The sequence below is a fragment of the Callospermophilus lateralis genome, chromosome 7, assembly GCF_048772815.1.
Source record: "Callospermophilus lateralis isolate mCalLat2 chromosome 7, mCalLat2.hap1, whole genome shotgun sequence".
Lineage (NCBI taxonomy): Eukaryota > Metazoa > Chordata > Mammalia > Rodentia > Sciuridae > Callospermophilus > Callospermophilus lateralis.
Genome location: NC_135311.1, coordinates 24599019 through 24621392, shown reverse-complemented (window position 1 = coordinate 24621392; position 22374 = coordinate 24599019). Strand labels below are relative to the sequence as shown.

Below are 22374 nucleotides of genomic sequence, written 5' to 3'. Positions count from 1 at the left end.
GCATATTTATTGTTTACAACTGAACTGTGTCATATATATTTATCATTCAGATTTTTATCATTTCATTTATTACTTTGTTTTTAGATACACCCATGTTGATATACTGTATTTGTGTGTAATCCATTGCACTTAATTATTCTCCTAGTGATGGCCTTCCCTCAAACTCCCTGTTACTATAAGTAAAGATGAACGTTCTCACATGTCTTTTTACAAATGTATGAGAATGTCTGTGGAATATATACCCAAGAGCCGAGTTATTGACTTGTAGACTGTATGTATCCTTGTCTGATGAAATAGTTTTAGTGCCTCTCCAGTCTCTTTTCTCCCTAGAAGTACACAAAGGTTTCTGTAGCAGCTATAATAATGGCACCATCTCCCAGTACTTGTCATTATTCAGTTACATAATTTTGCCAATCTAATGGTTATAGAAGTGGTATCTCATTCTAATTTTAGTTTCTCTGGTAGTCAAGAGAGTCTGAGCATTTTTTCCATGTGCCTATTAGTCTTTTGAACTTCTGCAAATTATGCACTACACTCATTTTCTTTGTTCATTTTTTCCCAAGTTGAGATCTCAGTCATATTCTGATTTATGGGTTTTCCTTAGATATTTAGATATTACTCTCTTACTAGATATAGATATTTTCTCCCATTCTGTCACCTGTTAATCTTGTCTTGTATTTCTTCATTAAACAGAATTTTTAAAATTTAAAAATCAGGGCCTGGGGTTGTGGCTCAGAGGGAGAGCGCTCGCCTACCGTGTGTGAGGCACTGGGTTCAATCCTCAGCACCACATAAAAATAAAATAAAGATATTGCATCCACCTATAACTAAAAAATAAATTTTAAAAAAATTAAACATCAGTTCATTACTGTTTTTTTATAATTGTGCTTTTGAAGTTTTGTTTACAAAGTCTTCTGTCCTTAAAGTACAAAAATACTTTCTTAGATTTGCATCCATGAAGCATAAGAACTTGGTATATGATAAAGTGGCATATTGCATATTTTTAGTTATTGTCTACTATGTGCTTAGTTCAAAGGAAATGTAAATTAAAACATTATATATTTAATTTTATTTTTTGGCTACATGAAGCATAAGAACTTGGTATATGATAAAGTGGCATATTGCATATTTTTAGTTATTGTCTACTATGTGCTTAGTTCAAAGGAAATGTAAATTAAAACATTATATATTTAATTTTATTTTTTGGCTACTAGGGATTGAACTCAGAGGTGCTTTGCCCACTGTACTATATCCCCAGCCCCTTTTTTACTTTTTTATTTTGAGACAGTGTCTCCCTAAGTTTCTCAGGCTGGCCTCAGCCTCCTGAGTCACTGGGATTGCAGGTGTGTGCTACAACACATGGCTTAACAATCATACCTCATTTCACACCTATCAGATTGGCAAAAAAAATAATAAGTCTAATAATTGCAAGAAATTGAATTTTCCATACATTGTTGGCAAGAATATAAAATGGTACAGTCGCTTTGGAGAACATTTTGGCAATAACTGGTAAATTCAGTAACTGACCTAGCAGTTCCTTCTCTAGATATGTACCCTAGAGAAACTGTTTTCCATGTATTTATGTACACAGGAGTCAGAAATATTCGTTATAACACTGTTTGAAATAGCGACAGAATAGAAATAGAAATAACTCTTCTGTAGATGGGGAATGAATAAAATGCATTTTTTGTTCATAAAGATGGATTTATGATTTATGGATTTATTACACAGAAGTTGAATAAAATATGTTTATAAATATAACATGGATATGTTCTTGAAATATAATTGAATAAAAAGAAAGTTACAAAAGTATATGTACAATATATTCTTTATGAAAATAATGAAAAATTATGAAAACACTCAGACTTTTGATGAAAACAATAATATTTATTTGTTATGGATGCATGTATATATACCCTAGATGTATACAGTATTTAGGAAGAATGACATGTACCAACTTCAGGACACCTCAGGGAGGCAGTGGGAAGGATTGGTCAGGAAATTAGGGCTTCAATTGTATTTGCGATTAGGTATGTATATCCTCAGAAAGAAAGAAGGAAAATTTCAAAGAAATCTTGCAGTGGTACTATCTGGATAATGTGTATGTAAATAAGTATAAATATATAAATATTTATATATGTAAACATATAAATAAAATATATATTTCTAATATGATTCTAATATTGTTATCTATAATTTTATGTATATTTGAATTATTTAATTGTTGGTAATTCTACTATAAAAGTGTAACAGCCTTTGGAAGAAAAAGAAAAGTTCCAAAAATTTTTTTTTTAATTTTTTTTTGTTAGTAATTACAGTCAGGGTTTACAAACCTTGGAATTTTATACCTTGCCATCTGGAATGTTAATATTTATCAATGGTTTAAGATTACTAAGCCCAATGATTAATTTTTTTTTTGTACTGTGGGTTGACCCCAGGGGTGCTTAACTACTGAGTCATATTCCCAGCCCTTTTGATTTGATTTTTTATTTTGAGACAGGATCTCATTAAATTGCTTAGGATCTTGTCAAGTTGCTAAGGCTGGCTTTGAATTTGCAATCCTCCTGCTTCAGCTTCCAAGCCACTGGAATTATAGGTATATGCAATGATTACCTTTCTAAACAAGGAAACTGCCAAAATTTATTCTGAAGTTTTGAAATCTTTGCAGTGATTATGGATAGCAGCTCTAATATCTTGCATTTTTCCAATTTTCCCCTTAGGAAAAAGTTAAGCTTTCTAGAGTTAGATAATAATTATAAAATTTTTAGTGACTGTGGATGACTACCATCATCCTTAGAAAAGTGGACTTTTTATTTCTGTCACAGGATATATCCTTATTCCCTCAGAGTATGATTATTGGCCACAATAAAGGAAAAATGAGATCCTAGAATATTTTATTCCCTGGCCACCCCTCTATTTGGATTATTTCTGTACTCTCTGCCCAGAGAAGTAGTAACCAGTATTTGTGTTTTTGTTGGTGGTAGTGGTTTTCCTTATGTGTGTGTGTGTGTGTGTGTGTGTGTGTGTGTATGTGCACATATATATATATATATAATTTTTTTAGCTGGACACAGTACCTTTATTTTTTATTTATTTTTATGTGGTGCTGAGGATCTAACCCAGTGTCTCACACATGCCAGGTAAACACTCTATACAACCGAGCCACAACCCCAGCCCCATGTTGTTGGTTTTTTTTCTTTTTCTTTTCTTTTTTTTATAGTTGGTATGGAATCTAGGGTCTCACATAGTTGGGAGAGTGCTCTGCCACTGAGCTGCTTCCCAGCCTTAACCTGCTTTTCCATTGGTTTTTTTACTTAGGACCCAGGAAATTTGCAAAGTCTGGAGTGGGTTAATACAAATTTTTGCATATATCTTTGTGAAATAAGCAACCATTTCAAACATGGATTTGGAAACAAGGGAGTAGTTGAGTGGGAGAGGCAGATGTAGTTGAAAAGTTTTTTAGTTTGAGTTTATTGTTTTGTCTTGACTATTTAATGACACCACTCAAAATTAAACTTTCAGGAATTAATTTTGACACTTTCTCCCTCAAACATTCCCAACCTAAGGTTAACTGTGTTATTTGTAAATGAGTCTTAGTACTACAGGGAGCAACCTATGATTTTTTTCTACCCAGGAAAAAAATGCATCTACCTCATAAATTGATCTTATATATATGAGCGTCTTAATTATCTCCCTAGCTTCAAAGAATTTGATTGAAAGTTGTGGATTTTTAAAATAAAATATCATTAGTATTTTACTTTCTAATCATATTTACTTTTTATAAAATTAGCATAACAACTAATATAAGGTCACACCTAGTGGAAGCTACACACTGTTAATGTAGCTGTGCTTTCCTATTGTTTTGGGCTGCCTCAAGGAAGGAAGCCACTTGACAATTTGAGAAGATATTCAGTTGTTTTCCTTCTACTCTGGAATGTTTATTTTTACTGCAAAAACCACTGATTCTCAAGAGAAAATTAATTTCTTGCTTTCATGAGAATAAGCCAATATTGAATTAGACTAATAATGTCACTATTTGTTCAATAGGTTGTCAGATAATATAATTAGAATGCTCAGAAAATTTAAAAATTTTTAAGGTAAAAATTATATCAGCAATCCATATTTCTTTGCAAACTGCTTAGTTCTTAACTTTATCCTTTGCCCACATATTTCCTCATCTTACTAAAGTAATACATTATGTATATTAAAACAAAATTATTTGAGTTATTTTTATTGTCTTTAGCTCCCACCTTTTGTACTAGTTCGTCTTACATGACAGCTTTGATGCTTTTAAATTTACAAGTTAGGCCCTAATTCAAAGCCCATGTAAAGCAAGTCTTGTAGGAGCAATAATCAAGACAGAGAGGCGGGGAAGGAGGAAGGAAGGAAGGAAGGAAGGAAGGGAGGGAGGGAGGGAGGGAGGGAGGATCAATCAACTTTCTGGCCTTAGTAGTATTCAAATGTTAGATGATATATGTTAAAGGGCTCTTGAGAAATGGGTTCTTTCTGTTATTTCTACCTCCTTCTCTCACAAGGAGTGCTTAGGTCAACCTTTTGGACAATGGTAGATATTCCAAAACTTCAGTGTAAGAAACGGTAGGGATATACAGTAGGCCATATTATTCTGAGTCAATTCAGCATGAAGATTTCAGCTGCTATTATTTTGTCCACTTCAGGAAACTTCTATGGAACTCCCAAGCCTCCAGCAGAACCCAGCCCTTTCCAGCCAGATCCAGTTGATCAGGTCCTCTTTGATAATGAGTTTGACACAGAATCCCAAAGAAAACGAACAACATCTGTCAGCAAGATGGAAAGAATGGACAGCTCTCTTCCTGAAGAGGAAGAAGATGAAGACAAGGATGCTATTAATGGCAGTGGAAGCACAGGTCAGTAAACAGATGAACGACTTCTAATGGATGTTATGGGTTGGCTGTACTGACATTTCATTGGAAGTAGTAAAATTTTTGCTGAAGCGTGGAAAGCTTCCAATGTTTTGAGAAGGCTGTGTGTAGAGTAATGTATATTTCTGTAGACCATCTATAAACTAAAATGGGTTGTCCCAATTTTAATAAATGTATGAAAAACTACCAGTAATAAAATAATATGCCATTACTCTATTCCTTAAAATATTTGAGGTTCATCTTTGACTCTGGAAAAGGGAAATCTTATTGACTTACGTCCTATTTTATAGGATAAAAGCAAAATATAGATGTTTTATAATCTAGCCTTTAGCTCAAACAAAAGTACTTGGAAGTTTAGATATATGCCAGTAAAAATTATCCAAAAGGTTTGTTAATATTTTTATTTAAATTCTGAATTCACTCAAAAAATTTTCTTTTTTTGCTTTGATATTCTTATTTTTTTTATTACATATAAAACCAACAGAAATTTGGTGGTGAAATATCCTATTCAGTATCCCTAAATAATTCTGTGATTCTTAAGTTTGTAACTGGGAGTGTACCAAAACCAGTGCCTGGTACAAAGTAGGAACTAAAAAAAAAAAAAATTGTTCATGTCCCCATCTCCATATCATTTTCCCAAAGGACCTTGATCTTTTCTTCATCAGTTATTAAAATTTGCCATTTAGTGTTTACTTTTGGCAGCACATATACTAAAATTGGAACGATACAGAGAAGATTATGGCCCCTGCCAAGGATGACACATAAATTTGTGAAGCATTCTATATTTTTTTGGTGTTGTTGTTTAATTTATACAGAGGACATTTTTTTCAGAGCTTGAGAAGAGAAAATAAATAGCAGAATGATAACCTATTGACTACAATAATCAATGTTTCCCAATACTTGGTAAAAGATAGGGAGATTCTCAGTCCTTGAAGCCAGGGGTTTAAAAACAAAAACAAACAAACAAAAATACCACAAGTAGGTTATTCAAATTGTTTCCAACATACATTTTGTAATAAAATGAGATAAATTAATAAAGAATATTTTTCACATGTGAAAAAATTGCCATTTACATTATATTTATTGTTTTAATATATTCATTGTTTATTTCCCTCTCCAGATTGGGAGTTCTATTTTATCATTCTAACTTCTCACACAGTTGTGCCACATAACATGTTTAATGTTAAAAGAATTACATTATATATTTGGGTGTAAAGGCTGAAATTGGGGTTGGAAAGGTTTAAGGAAATTTATACCTAATTCTTTAGAGATTACTAAGGGAAATTATCATATCATAATATGATATGATAGACTTTTACTATTCATGTCAAATTTGCAGTCCCACAAAATTAATTCTGTTAATATTTTAAAATGGTGAACACTAGGATTAGAGACCATGAATCTGTCCCAATATGGAATTATATATTCTTGACTTAGGAGAAAAGAAGATTCTTTTTTATTTTTAACATCCAAATGCAGAGCTTTATGGTGATCACTGTGATTCCCTAAGAGATAAACCTATCTGTAATATCAATAGTTTATGCTAGTCATGTAAGACAGTTGTTAAACCAGATGTTTCATACTCTGATATTAATATTTAAAGGGAGTACATCCAAGAGTGTGTGGGAGTCAGTTTGTACACTCTCTATTGTGTTTAGGTACCACAGGATATTTACATTAGGTTATATATTTCTTTGTAAGAGAAAATATTTCAAGTATTTAAATGAAAAACCAGAAAATTGTTAAGGAGTAGAAGTAGGGAAAAGGTAGGTAGTGCCTTATTTGTATACATCAATAAATATTTTATATCTTGCTAAAGATTTAACCCCAAAGGTTGCTAATATGCCCACATAGGATGACATATGTTATGTAGTGATGCTAAAATTTTTTTCCAAAATAAGTATAACAAACAGCATCTTCCCAAGTCATTGGATGTTATACAAACTCCCTTACTCAATCACTTGGAACTATATTAGAAGTATTATAGATCATAATACTTATTTCCCAAGAATGTAACTCCCTTCCAGATTGATTTCTATTTTAGGTACCTTTTTTTTTTATTTTTGTGCATAGAAAATAAATCATGCGTTTTGTTTATTTTTTATTTACTCAACAAATATTTGTTGAGTGCCTTCTAAACTACTAACTGCTAGCTAGTCATTTGTACTAAATACTGGGAATAAATCAATGAGCAAAACAGACAGAAACCCCTGTCCTGATGGACTTTACCTGATAATGGGAAAGTCAAGAGAGTCAGAAGTGGTCTGCATAAATGAATATCAGGTGACGTGTTAGCCGGTACAAAAGAGAAAAGTAAAGCAGAGGAGAATGGATGAGAAATAGTGGAGTCAAACCAGGCATAGTGGCACACACCTGTAATCCCAGAGACTCAGGAGGCTGAGGCAGGAGGATCATGGATTTGAGGCCAACCTCAGCAATTTAGGGACACCCTAAACAACATAGCAATACCCTCTCTCAAAAATAAAAAGGACTGGAGATGTGGCATAGTGGGTTCAATTCTTGATACCAAAAAAAAAGAAAGAAAGAAGAAGAAAAAGAAAAGAAATAGGTCAGGGTTTGCAATTTTAAATAGGCAGAAAAGATTTGAAAGAAATAAATAAACTCTAAATATCTGAGAGAAGAGCTTTCCAGACAGAGAAATGCCCTGAGTTGGAAGCATGCCTGCAATATTCAGACAACAGCAAGGAAACCAGTGTGGTTCAGTGCAGCATAGACAATGCACTATGTGTGATTGGAACAGAGAGATGGAAGACAGAAGAGCAGGATAGAAACCAGTATGGTCAGTCAAATAATGAGGAGTGGGGAGGAATGCATATTTCGCAAGGTCTTGTAGGTACTTAGAATAATTTTGGCTGTAACTGAAATTAGAAACTATGATAAGGTTTTGAGTAAAAAAGTACACAACAGATTTAACAGACTCATTCTGCATACTGTGTTGAGAATAGACACAGGATGGCAGGGTATAAACAGGGATACCAGTTAGTGGGTCACTAAGTATACAAGGAAGAAAGTGATACACCATTCAGATGTTGCTGAGAGCACAAGTAAGATGTGAACTGAGAACTGATCATTAGATTTAGCAATGTGGACAACATTGGAGACTTTGATAGTAACAGGGTTTTTGTGTGTTTCTTTGTTTGTTTTTAATGGAAGTTAAAAAGCCTTGATGAGAAGGTCTGAGAGAATTGAAAGAGTGGTAGTGGGAGTAGCAATTATAAACTCTGTCAAGGTAGTTTGGAATGAAAAGATAGACATGAGATGGTTGCCAGAAGAGAAGGAGAATTATTTTGTTTTTAAGGAATTTGGGAATAACATGTTTTTATGTGGCTGGATATGATCTAATAAATAGGGAAGAAAATGAGAATGAGAGAATTGCTGTAGGCAAGAGGGGACAGTCTATATTTATAAATGGGGATTAGCTTTAGCTAGGAACATGGACAATTCTCAGGAAGTAACAGATGGTGAAGTAAATGGGTATAGTTGCTGTATAGACAGAATGGTGGGAATTTGCAGAGTTCTCTTCTGCTTGCTTCCATTTTCTTGGTGAAATGGGAAACAGGGTCACCAAATGAAATTAAGGATAAGAGGAAAGTCATACAATAGCCCTCACTTATCTGCAGTTTCACTTTCCATGGTTTCAGTTATCCACACTGACGGCAGTAAAAAAAATATTACTGTATAATAATATATTTTGAAAGAGACTACATTTATAAAACTTTTATTGCAGTATATTGTTATAATTTTTCTACTTTTATTACCAGTGGTTACTGCTAGTCTCTTACTGTACATACTTATAAATTAAACTATCATAGGTATGTGTATATGGGGGGGACACAAAGTATTCTGTATATAGGGTTCATTCCTACTCATAGTTTCAGGCATCTACTGGGGGGGGGCGTGGTCTTGGGACATATCACCCTCAGGAAAAGGAGGACTACTGTAGATGACTGAAGGAGAAGGAAGGTATAAAATATTTAACTAGGAGTGTGTCAGAGTGAATCAATTGAAGAAGTGTACTATGATTGTCATGTATCATTAAATATCCACTGAGTTTAGTGATAATGAATTTAAGCTGAATTCCTTAGCATTGTCTATGTTCAACTGCATGTGCTAGCATTGAGTAGGTGGAAAAAGCAGAGTTATGGTTTAGCCAGGCAAGTGTGATGAAGTCAGGTTGAGGCAAAGGAATCAGGAGTACTTGGAAGTGATTATAGTGGTTGATCTTGGAATTTAAGTTGGATAAGAAGAGCAATAGGGAAATGGGTAGAGGGTGGAGAAAGTGAAAATTAATAAGTAGAAAGATTAATGAATTGTATGATTTTGTTGGATAAAGGATATTGGAGTTGAAATACTATAGGGAATGATATCTAAGGCCTTTCTCAGATTTTCTGATTCTTAGTCATTGCCTGCAGTTTGAAGTTTTTACAATGATATTATTGTGTAACATCATTTAAATTCTAGCAACAAATTGAGTATAATTTTTAAAGACAAATTTTATTTAAAGACCTGTTTTAAAAGTGTATGAGCATGGGCTGAGGTTGTAGCTCAGTGCAAGAGTACATGCCTAGCATGTGTGAGGCACTGGGTTCGATTCTCAGTACCACATATAAATAAATTAATTAAAAAATGAAAAGTCCATTGACAACTAAAAAAGTGGTTTTTAAATGTATGAGCAGCTTAGTGTAGCAGTTAAGAGCAAAGACCACTTAGATTCAAATCTTAGCTTTGGGGTTGGGTTTGTGGCTCAGTGATAGAGCGCTTGCCTAGAACATGTGAGGCACTGGGTTCAATCCTCAGCACCACATAAAAATAAATAAATAAAAATAAAGTATATAAAAAAAATCCTAGCTTTGCTATTTAATGACTATTTAACCTTGACTAAGTTAACTTAACCTCTCTGTCTTTTAAGTTTCTCAATTTATAAAATGAGTTTAGTAATAATATATACTGGGTTGCTGTGAGAATTATGAGTTAATGTTAATCACTTAGAATAGAGCTTGACATGCATATATATGTATAAATACTGCTGATGCTACTGTTAGGATTTATACTGAATTGAATCCACAGTTGTTTTGTTGCTACTCTCCCAGACTAGCATCAAATATACTCTAGGGGTTAATGTGAATTAGTAAATGAAAAGAATTGTGTATGTTTATTTGTTATCTCAAAATTTATAGCAGAATGTGGACATAATAAGTAAATTTGAAATATATAATTGCACAAATATGTGTGTGTGTATGTATGTGTGTATATATATATGAAATGAAAGCAGATCTATTACACCAAAATAGAGGTTCAGCCAAGAGATTTATTGGAAGCAAGGAGATGGCTGCCCACCCGCTAGAGTGGGGACAGCAGCTGCACACTCATCCTCACTGGGTTAAGTAGGTCCGTTAGAGGACCGGCAGATTAGGCCTGAAAATTCAAAGGGGCAACGCTCTCTCGTGGGGTTTATATATTTTATAGATATGCATATATAAAAAATGTTTGGCATTTTGTTAGAAATGAAGAGGGACTTAAAGAAGAATATAACTTTGCCTACTTTTCATGCTGTTCTGTTTTGAACAATGACAGAAAACAGAGAGAGGCATTCTGAGTCATCTGACTGGATGAAGACCGTTCCAAGTTATAACCAAACAAATAGCTCCGTGGACTTTAGAAATTATATGATGAGAGATGAGACTCTGGAACCACTACCCAAAAACTGGGAGATGGCCTACACTGACACGGGGATGATCTACTTCATTGAGTAAGCAAATGTCTGTATCTCTTCTAATCTGCCCTGTCACTGTGAGGATTGTCTGGAATGGTGTTAATCTCATTTTGGTTGTGTGCCTTTCATTTCTTTTTCTTTGTTTAAAAATGTTTGTTATACAAGTAAGAGTTGATTTTTAATCTAGGTATTTCCCTGGATACCATTTCATTTTATTTGACTTGGATAAAGGAAGAATATATTTGGCCTCTGATTTTATAGAAGTAGGGAGATTGAAAATACACTCGTCACTAATGATGGAAAATGTAAAGAATAAAGGAGGCTTAGCTTTGCCCTTTTTTTTAACTTTAGGGTAAATCATCCAACTTCATGAGCATTTTAAGAATTATCATCATGGCAGAGTACATATTATTATCTTAGCTAAGTATTGTCAGTCCTAGAATTTAGGTTTGATGTATTCAAACAATATAGGTAAATAATATAGGAAGAAATTTCACTGATCCTCAGAGTAACTGATACACTATAGATGCATAAAAGTAAAAATTTTTATGGAAAGCATTATTAATGTAATATTCATAAAGTACTGAATACCACATGATTAGATCAACTTAAAACTGAATGTTGTTTGCATCAGAGAATAATATTATGCAAATAATTTACTAAAAGTTTCATTATGAAGTTTTTTAAAAATTTTTATGCACTTGTTATTCTCATTTAAAGCAGTGTGTTCAGAGTTAGAAGATTAATATGGTGAAGTTATAGAATATTGACAAATAACAGTTAAGTATTGAGGACTGGGCACTACACACAAAGAACATATATTCAGAAGTTAATTAAGGTGAGGGACATTGAAACCATTTGTTTCCTCAAATGGTTCTAATTCCAGATCCTTCCCATAGAATAAGCACCTTGCTGTACTAAGTAGCATTTAGTATTCAAAAAACATAGATCTTGAGTATATGTTATTCTCTTTACCATATGCAGAAATTAATAAATTTATGTAAACATTATACAAAACAGACATAACAAGATATACTTCTCTCTATAGAATTTAAGGGATACTTTTTTTTTTTAAAGTATTGGGAAGTGAACCCAGGTGTACTCAACCACTGACCCACGTCCCCAGTCTTTTTTTATTTTTAATTTTAAGGCAGGGTCTCCTAAGTTGCTTAGGACCTAAGTTTCTGAGGTTGGATTTGAACATGCAATCCTCTTGCCTCAGCCTCCTGAGCCACTGGGATTACAGGTGTATGCTACCACACCCCAGAAACTTAAGGGATTCTTTAATCCTTAAGTTTAATCCTTTAATCCTTAAGTGGCTAAAATATCTTTAGAAACAGATTATGAGACATTGGATCTGACAATACTTCACTCTACAAATAGAGATAAGTAAGTATGTTATGGAGGTGCAGAGAATGTATAAAAGAAATCTCTTTATAGTTTAATATTATTTGAATGTATTAAAAACATAAATGTAAGGCCCAAACTATAAACTTTCTAGAGGAAAACACAGGGGAAAGCTTCATGACATTGGATTTGGCAGGAACTTCTGACAGCAAAAACAGAGGCAACAAAGCAGGATAGACAAGTGGGACCACATCAGACTTGGACACTTCCACACAGCAAAGAACACTGGCAGGAGAAATTATCTTCATATTGGATAAGGGGTTAATATTTAGAATACTTGAAAATTTACTCTAGATAAAGCTATTTGTTTGCTATAGTCAATATGCTTGATTTGTGTTTAGCATGGTGTATTTGTGTTAAAGTCTGCTGTTAAAGTCTGCATCTGTAAGAAAAGAATATTAACATAGGTCCATAGTCTTTAGTTATTACAGTTTAGGAATAGCCTAAAACAGCTCTTTTTTTTTAACCTTGGGAAATATCAGGCAAAATTCGACAAGATTGCCGGTATCTGCTGATTTAATCAATAAAATTTTGGCTCATTGGAATCAAAGTTGGGCTTTTTTCATATAGCAGTTTTGAGTTTGAGTTAGCAGGATACCTCCGTGGTTTTTGTTGTGGGTTTTTTTTCCCCCTCTAACCATCTGTGTACTCCTAGACCTCTTTGAGTTCCGATTCCTTTTATTTTGTTAAAACTGATTTAACTGATTTTCACTTGGGGAGATTATCTCTCTGAAAGAGTGAAATAAGCACAGACTTTCTAGAAACACTCTCCATTTTTTTTTCTACATAGATTACCTGTTAACAGCAGACCAAAAAAAAAAAAAAAAAGTTCATATATCTCTCTAAGCAGCTCTGGGGTTAGAAAAGGCATAGGAGATATGGTTAATGCCCTGAAATCACTGGCTTCATCTCCTAAGAATGGACAAGGCAGAGAGTACTGAGTTTATCTCATATTAAAGATACTGAGGAAAAAACGTATTCACATTGTTATTCTAACAGTTCTTTAATAATTAATTTACATTTTGTTGCCATCCTATATATTCTTCTGCAAATTTTTCTTCTTTAATATCTTTGTATTTCAGAGACTTAAGCTAACAGTGTCTACTTAGCAATGTGATAGTTTCATTTTAGCATTACTATTTACTGCATGGTGACCTGACCTTAAACTGGCTGACTCAGGCTTGTAATGGAATTAAACAGACACTGCTCTCTGAAAGTATCTTTGACTTGCTTCATAGAAAGAAGCAGGGGCAAGTTATTCCCCCACCCCCACCCCCGCAGGATGAACAAACACATTGTTTTTCCTTGCATGTTGCAGAAACAGCCACTTTAAAACTTTTGTTTTATTTTATCCTATTTATTGTAAGGAGTCCCTGTGAGGGCAGAAATTCTGTCTGATAATTTGTCTCTATATTCCTAGACCCCAGGACAGTACATATATACCATAGATACTCAAGAAACAGTATTTTTCTGAAGGAAGAAAAGAAGAAATTCAGCCAGCAAGCTAGCAAGGATTTAAATGTAACTTAGCTGGCTAGGTGATGCAGTCTATGGCTCTGTGCCCACCCTTTGAAATGTTTTTGACTGCTTAAAAAAGTGTTTTTCAGTACTTGGCATTTGATCCCTTCTTTAAAGTCTTCATTCTTAAATTAATGCCTCTAGCATTATCTTTCTGACTTGGTAGTTTTGAAGTAACAGACTGAGAACAATAAAATTATTGAATTTGGAGGCTGTAGGAGATAAATGTTCCAATACCATATGCTTTTTAGTCACTTTTAATCTTAGCTTTGGAATTACTTTTCTTCCTCTTTATTTTGCTATTTCTAATTGAGATCTTTATTCTACAGCCACAATACCAAGACTACCACCTGGTTGGATCCTCGTCTCTGTAAAAAAGCCAAAGCCCCTGAAGACTGTGAAGATGGAGGTAGAGATTCAGAATTTTTTTATACTATGCTTATCCTCTTAATCCTTTCTTACTCTTCTTGCTTAGTGAGTTTTTCAAAACCCTAAACAAACAATAGTGTACATAAATAAGGATGGATATCATAATCAACTGAGTATGGTAATTATGCCATATATATACATATACATATATGGTAATTATGTTATATGCATATAAATAATTTATGAGAAATTTTATTTATCTCCTATATGAGGATTGTAATTCTCTCTCTTTAAAAATTTAATAAAAATAAATTTCCCTGTTTTTAACATATGCCCTAAATACAAACTGTAAAAATTCTAAGTTGAGGCTGTGGTTGTGGCTCAGCGGTAGAACATTCGCCTCTCACATGTGAGACTCTGGGTTCGATCCTCAGCACCACATAAAAATAAATAAACAAAATAAAGATTGTGCCCATGTATAACTAAAGAAAATTTTAAAAATCCTAAGTAACTATTCAGTAAATTAGATGTGTTCCCAAACACAATGTAGCTCTGTCATATCTGTTGAGCATTCAAAGATATACTTAATTTATTATATACTGGGATAATTGCTAATGTCTATAACTATTCCTTAGCTAAAATTAGGACAGCAATACAAACTTAATGAAAGTCTATAATATATCCCCCCGCCACACACAAAATTTTTCTTACTTAATGGAAAAATTATTTCTGTAAACATCATCAGATAGTCTTATCTGTCTTGTATGTTATATGTTCTATAAATTGTATAGTTTTTAAGTAAGTAGAATTTATCTCATCCAAAATTGTTTGCTATATCTTCTTGAAAATAAGGTGCAATCAAACAGAACTACCACGTTTTGTCCAGCATGACTATAATAGGAAGAATTTTTCTAGGGAAAAAAAACAGTTGAAAATGGAATTATTCATACTTTTTTTATAATGACATCAAAAAAATTGGAAATCTTGAAATATATCTGTTAGAAGATGCAAGTTCTTAACAATGAAAACTGCAAAACATCATTGAAAGAAGTTAATAAGGATCCATAATAATGGGTGAGATGTACTGCACTCCTGGATTGAATCCCACAATATTGTTAATGGTATTCATTCTCATAAATTGATTTCTAGATTCAATACTGTCCTAATCAAAATTCAAATAGATTATTTTGGGGGAACTAACAAACCTATTGTAAAATAATCTGGAAATACAGAGGCTTTGGTAGTCAGACAACCTTTAAAAAAACAGACAAATTTAGAGGACTTCCTATAAAGCTATAGTAAGACAGTGTGTTAATGGCACAGGATAAACAAATAGATCAATGTAACAGAATAGAGTCCAGAAATAGATGCACACATATCTGATTACTTGATTATCAAGCAAATTGCCAAATCAATGCAATGAGAAAAGGAAATTGCCTTTAACAAATGGTGCTGATAAAAGTTGATATTCACATAGAAAATTGAGCTTCAGTGATTCCTCATTCCATACACAAAAGCTACTTTTAGAAGGATCAAAAGCCTAGCATAAAAACTAAAACCATGGATCTGGGGTTTTGGCTCAGTGGTAGAGCATTTGCTTAGCATGTGTGAGGCACTGGGTTTGATCCTCAGCACATAAAAATAAAATAAAGATATTATGTCCATCCACAACTAAAAAAATATATTAAAAAGAAAAGCTAGAACCATAAAACTTTTAGAAAGAAGAGTATCTTCATGACTTTGGGATTAGCAAAGTCTTCTTAGGGAAGCTACGAAAAGTATGAACTACAGAAGAAAAAAATTTTTTTTTTTTTTTTTTTTTTTTGTGGTACCAGGGAATAAACCCAAAGATGTTCTTCCCTTGAGCTATATCACCAGCTCTTTTATTTTTTTACTTTGAGACAAGGTCTTGCTAAATTGCTGAGGTTGGCCTCTTAACTGGTGTCCTTCTTGCCTCAGCTTCCTGAATTGTTAGGATTACAGGTCTGTGCCACCATGCCTGTCAAGAAACCTGATATTTTGTACTTCATAAAAAAATTCATAGTGGGGTAGGGAGGGGGACTGTGGGAGGAATAGATGAATTCTAGATAGGGCAGAGGGGTGGGAGGGAAAGTGAGGGGGCAGGGACTTAGCAAGGATGGTGGAATGTGATGGACGGACATCATTATCCAAAGTATATGTATAAAGACAAGAATTGGTGTGAACATACTTTATATACAAACAGATATGAAAAATTGTGCTGTATATGTGTAATAAGAATTGTGATGCATTCCGCTGTCATTTATTTTTTTTAAATCAATAAAAAAAGAAAAACTTTAAATTTCTTTTCATCAAAATACATTAAGATAATGAATAGACAAAGTCACAGATTTTGCACTATATATCTAAGAAATTATGTTTAGAATTTATAAAGTACTGTTTTACAAACCAAAGTGAAAATGGACAAAACTTTTAAATAGCCATTTAACTAAAAAAGTTATACAAATGACCAATGAAAAATACTTAAAATCATTAGTAATTAGGGTAGTTTTCTAATTAAAATCATAATGAGATGCCCATTAAAATGACTATTATAATAATTTCAAAAGATAGTAACTAATGTTGGGAGGATGGAGAGAAACAGTAACCCTTATCCTTTTGCTGCACAAAATGTAAAATGGTGCATCTACTTTGGAAGCACTGTGCCAACATCTTCAAAAGTTAAGATCCCAGCAACTTGGGAGACTGAGGCAGGAGGATAGGAAGTTCAAGGCCAGCCTCAACAACTTAGCAAGACTTTGTCTCAAAATAATAATTTTTAAAAAAAGGGCTAGGTTGTAGCTTAGTGGTAAAGCACTCTTGTGTTCAATTCACAGTACCCCCCCCCAGAAGTTATATATAAATTATCATATGACCTAGTAATTCCACTCCTGGATATCTACTCAAGAGGAATGAGAATATATGTCCACACAAAAATTTGTATGCATGTGTTTGTAGCAGCACTATTTATAATATCTGAAAAGTGAAAACAACCCAAATGTTCACTAGCCAATGAATGGATAAATAAAATGTGATATAACCCTACAATGGAATAGTATTCAACAATAAAAAGGGCCAAAATACTGTACACACATGAACCTTAAAAACGTTATGCTACATGAAAGAAACTAGAAAACCAGATGTTGTATGACTACATTTATATGAAATGTCAGCAATGGGCAAATCTATGTAAACAGACAATGGGTTAGTGGTTACCCAGATCTAAGGATTGTGATAGAGATTAACTATAAAAAACAGGAAAGGATGTTATTGGAGGGATGGAAATATTCTAAAACTGGATCGTAGTGATAATAGCATACTAAGTAAATTATTAAAAATTATTGGTATATACTTAAAACAGATGAATTTTATAGTATGTAAATTATACCTCAATAAGGTTTTTTTTAAAAATAAATGACCAAAGAACTTACATACTTCACAAAAGAAGTAGCTTTCACTATCAGTTTACTAAATCTTTAGTATTGTCCTCTGTTTCAAATTATATTTGTGTTTTTCTTTTGTTTTTGAGCCTTTGTTTTTGATTGTCCAATTTTTTTTTTTTTTTTTAAGATAATGCTAGGGGTCCAACCCAGGGCCTTGCACATTTTAGGCAAATGCTCTATTTACTACTGAGCTACACTCCCAGCTCCAAAATAAACCTATTAAATTTGACATCCTCCTCACCTCACACCTCTCTTTCTATCATGTATACCATCCTCCTAATCATCTGGACCCAAATCCTTGCAATCACATTTGCTTCTTCTTCTCTTGTTGCTTTATTTCCTATATAGTTTCTAAGCCCTGTTGCTTTTTTCTTTTTCCTGTTTTACCAATATATTATTATTCAGAATACTCAATATATAGAAAAAACTGAAAGAATTTTGCAGTGACATATATATATATATATATATATATGTCACTGCAAAATTCTTTCACTGTCTTTCTGTGGGGATGGATATATCCATCCCCACGTTGTGATATTATAATTAACATTTTGCTACATTTACTTTTTTGGGTGGGGGAGGGTGGTTTACTGGAGAGTAAACCTAGGGCCTTGAGCACACTGGGCAGACTCTACCACTAAACTTCAAACCCAGCCTACACTTGCTTTTTCACATAGCTATCTAGTTATCTATTTTCTTCTATCCATGCTTTTTCCTTTATATTATATCTTCTTCATTCTTTTGATTACCATGCATATTTGAGTATTCTTGATCTTTCTTCCTCTACTTAATTCTATCCCTTAAATATATCCTTTATGCCAATGGTATGAAAATAGTGGTACTCAAACTATCTATTGATATACAGGAAGAGAATGTTAGAACTTATTTTCCATAATATAATTATTGAAAATAGTGGTACTCAAACTATCTATTGATATACAGGAAGAGAATGTTAGAACTTATTTTCCATAATATAATTATTACAAATATATATAAATATAAATGTATTACTATATGTAAATTAAGCTTCATTATCATTTTCTGTGCAGATTGGTAACAGCATTCTTACTCATTCCATATGTCAAATTATCACATGTGCTACTTACACTATCTGAGGGACAAATTAGTATGACACTGTTCAGTGGCAAGGTACTGATAATTATTTAATTGCTTCCTTTTTAAACATCTGGTTTTATATATGCTTGTTTTATTCATATTAGAGTAATACATATGTACACGTAAATAAATTTATATATATCTTGTGAGTATATGTTCAAATTTTTACAGAGAAGCCTGCAGGATCAAAAACCTTCAATACCACTAAATTAGTACCAATACCACTAAATTATACCCAATTAATACCACCAAATTAATATTTTTAAAATGTAATTACCTCTCCCTTGCTCTCTATTGTCACCCAGACTCCTTGGTTAAAAAGCATAAAGATTATTTTTAATAACTGAACCATATTCTGTATTTTCTTTTCAAAATATTTTCATGTCATAAATCTGATGTAGTAATGTTTTTTCCTTTGTCATATGCCCATTTCTTCTGTTAGGAACTAAACTTGTTCCCTGTATCTTCCTGGCTTATACATACTATTCTTCAAAGCTCAAATCTAAAATATGATTTCTTTCTTTCTTTCTTTCTTTCTTTCTTTTTTTTTTTTTGTACCAAGGATTGAACGTAGGGGCATTTAACCATTGAGTCACATTCTTTTTATGTTTTATTTTGAGATAGAGTTTTGCTAAGTTACTTAGGGCCTCACTAAGTTGCTAAGTCTGGCCTCGAACTTTGCGATGCTCCTGGTTTACCCCCCCAACCTGATGGGATTACAAGCATGTGCCCTCGCCCAATTTAAAGTATAATTTCTTATCCTCTTCTGTCTTTCTTTTCCATGTCAAAATTAATGTTCTCTTCTTTATACTCAGTATGACTTTTATTGTATCATAACATAATACCATGCTTTTTTTTACTTTGTACTTTGAGCCCAGGAGTGCCTTATCACTGAGCTACATCCCTAGTCTTTTTTTTTTTTTTGGCTTTTGTTGTTGTTTGTTTGTTTTGAGAGGGTCTTACAAATTTTCTAGGCTGGCCTTGAACTTGCATTCCTCTTTGCCTCAACCTCCTGAGTCACTGGGGTTACAGGCATGTGCCACCGAGCCCGCTAGATACCACAGTCTTAAAGAACAATGGTTTTGTATTATTCAATTGTGTATTCCTTCAGTAGAGATTTAAATGTTTGGAAAGAGGGAGAGAAGAAAGCTAGGAATAAAAAGTGAAGGAGAAAGGAAGGGAAGGAAGGCAGGAAAGAAGCTACTGTCTTCTGAATTAATTTGGTCACCTTCCTTGGAAATATTTTTTAATTCTGTTAGGTTTGGGAAAGGGCAATAAACAGTAAGCCTGTCATCATTTACTAGTTGGGAATCAAGAGAAAAATAAGACACAGGCAAACAGATGAGATTAGAATGCCAGTTGAGTGAGTGTGACTTCAGCCCTGCGGCTATGTGGGCTTAATGATATTTTATTTACCCTTACAGGAGGCAGAGCTAAGTACTCAGTCTCTAGCTGCTGTGTTCAACCGCAGGCTCCTCCCATGAGGCAGGCATGGCAGAGGACAGACCAGAATGCACCCCTGCAGGCAGGTGGCATCCAAAACAAGAGACCCTGGAGTCTCTAGCTGAGCAAGCATATTGAGGTTGTTCTGTAAAACTCACAAGTCAGATAAGACATCCACTTATCATTGGGAAGAAAGTAAAGGGGCTTAGGAAAACTAAAAATGTTTCTTTCTTTCTTTTACCTCTGTGAAATTTGAAGAATTAGGATGACTATATCCCCCTGATTCCCTTTGCATTAAAGGTGACCATACATCTTGGTTGGCTTATTCCATCTTATTCCTGTTGTCCCAGAATAATTAATAGTTCCCCATTTTATTCTGAAAGTGAGCAATACATTATATGGTCATCTTTCTTAAAAGAAGCACAATTGCATTCAGTATGCTAGGAATGTTTGAACTCCTTTAAAGTAAGGCTCCTCTCATCCCCATAACTGGGTACCGCTTCCTAACATTTTCTGTACTGTCAGGGAACCCATAAGTGGAACATTGAGCCTCTTAGTTTTCTGCTCAGCCAACTTGTTTTACTTTCTCCATATACTGTGTCTCCCCTCTCAATAGGGAGAGCATAGCCCCCACAATAGGCTTATTTTCAGGATAGACTTTATCTGACTCGCATTGATGTTCTCCAGAGTGCTTTTCATCAAGTACATACTGAAACAAGAATAACAACAATAACAGTATTTTAGTTTAAGATATTGTTTGCCTCTGCAGAACATTTAAGATCTAGGAAATCCTTACAGTTTCTAATACTTGCCCTTTCCTGTCCAGTCTTCTGATATTCAGAACCCAACTGTGTCTTTCCACTGTGTGTGATGGTTTAATTGATGTACATGTTTATCTTCCATTCAAATAAAATAATTAGTGTTTTGGTTTAAGTAGTTATCTTAAAAATACAGCATCAGGAATCCATTCTACTCTCAACCCACCCCATTTCTCTTACCATGAAAGAAAGATTAAATTTTTACTAAAGGCTGCTTATAAATGTATTGAATGTTGATGTCATTTTGGTGCTTAGAGAATGATAAAAGAAAATTACCAACTGAATAGATTTCCACTATGAGAAAGCAATTGTAATTCATACATTTAAATAAGACAATCCTATTTTGGGAAGAGAAAAGAAAAAAGGATAAATTCATGGGCGGGTTAGAACCAGCCAGCTGCTTTATGTGCTAAAAATAGTTTTGCCTTTGGAATCAACTTGTTGGGGAAATGTTCAGAAAAGATGGTTAGGTTAGGTCTTTCCTATCTCAAAATAAATACATTATTCTTGTCCCTAATCTTCCCATAGTTTTTACACTATCCTTTTTACAACCCAAGTTAAAAACAAACAAAAAGGCATCTTAAGGACTGTATCTCCTATTTTACTCTATAGTGACTACAGTATTCTGACTTTGGCCTGTTTTCATTGAAACTGCTTTTCTTAAAGTTACCCTTAATCTTATTGCTAAATCTGGTGGACTATAGCCTTTCCTGACTGACAGCTTTTCAAAGCATCTGTGAATGTTTATCTTGCCTTTCTGTTTCACTTTGATACTTTCCCTCTGACTATTCTTACTTTCTCCATCTGTTCCCTGAAATGTCAGTGCTCCTAAGGTTCTGTTCTTCACCTTTCTGTCTTCACAGTTTAGGTGATCTCCATGATTTTAACCACTATGTCTCCCAAATCTTTTTCTTTCTGTATTTCTCTTTTGAGTACCAGGTTCGTATTACCAGAAGCTTGTTAGCTATCTATACCAGGATGTTCTAGGGCCACACACACAGAACACCTTCCCCTCCTGCCTTGACAAATGGCATGACATCTCCCAGTGACTAAGCCCAAACTGGCTATCATCCCCAACTTTTTCCTCTGTCTCCTCTTTGATGTCATTAATTACCAAGCTCTAACATTTTTTTTTCACATTTTCCCCACTTTTTTATTGCTGTATTATGGGTGTACAAAATTATGAGATTTGTTGTTTTATATCCACACATGCATACAGTGTAACAATATAATTTGGCCAATATCATTCCCTGGCACTTGCCCCTTCCCTCCCCATCTCACACTCCTTTGTCCCTTTCCTCTACTCATCTTCCTTTGCTTTTTATGTGATCACCTCCCTCTTGCCCCCATTTTCTTTCATTTCCTCTCTAGCTTCACATATGAAAGAAAACATAACAACCCTTGACCTTTAGTTTGACTTATTTGCCTAACATAATGCTCTCTAGTTCCATCCATTTTCCTGCAAATTACATAATTTGATTTATCTTTATGGTTGAATAAAACTCCATATTTTTTATCCATTCATCCATTTTTAAGGTTTATTTTTTAGTTGTAGTTGGACACAATATCTTTTTTTTTTTTAAGTTGTTGATGGACCTTTATTTTAT

General features: G+C 33.7%; 1 protein-coding gene and 1 non-coding gene across 4 annotated transcripts in view; both read left to right on the top strand.

Annotated features, from left to right (window-relative positions):
* Nucleotides 1–22374, top strand: part of Magi3 (membrane associated guanylate kinase, WW and PDZ domain containing 3) — a 249114-nt gene that overhangs the window by 173305 nt on the left and 53435 nt on the right. For all 3 annotated transcript variants that reach the window (XM_076862940.1, XM_076862939.1, XM_076862941.1), the window contains exons 4-6: nt 4677–4886; nt 10497–10671; nt 13890–13969. In XM_076862940.1, the coding sequence (XP_076719055.1) occupies nt 4677–4886; nt 10497–10671; nt 13890–13969 (465 nt within the window). The remainder of the gene's footprint in view (nt 1–4676; nt 4887–10496; nt 10672–13889; nt 13970–22374) is intronic.
* On the top strand, nt 5587–5690 carry LOC143405415 (U6 spliceosomal RNA). The gene has a single exon (XR_013092112.1). It is a non-coding gene; the product is annotated as a U6 spliceosomal RNA (small nuclear RNA).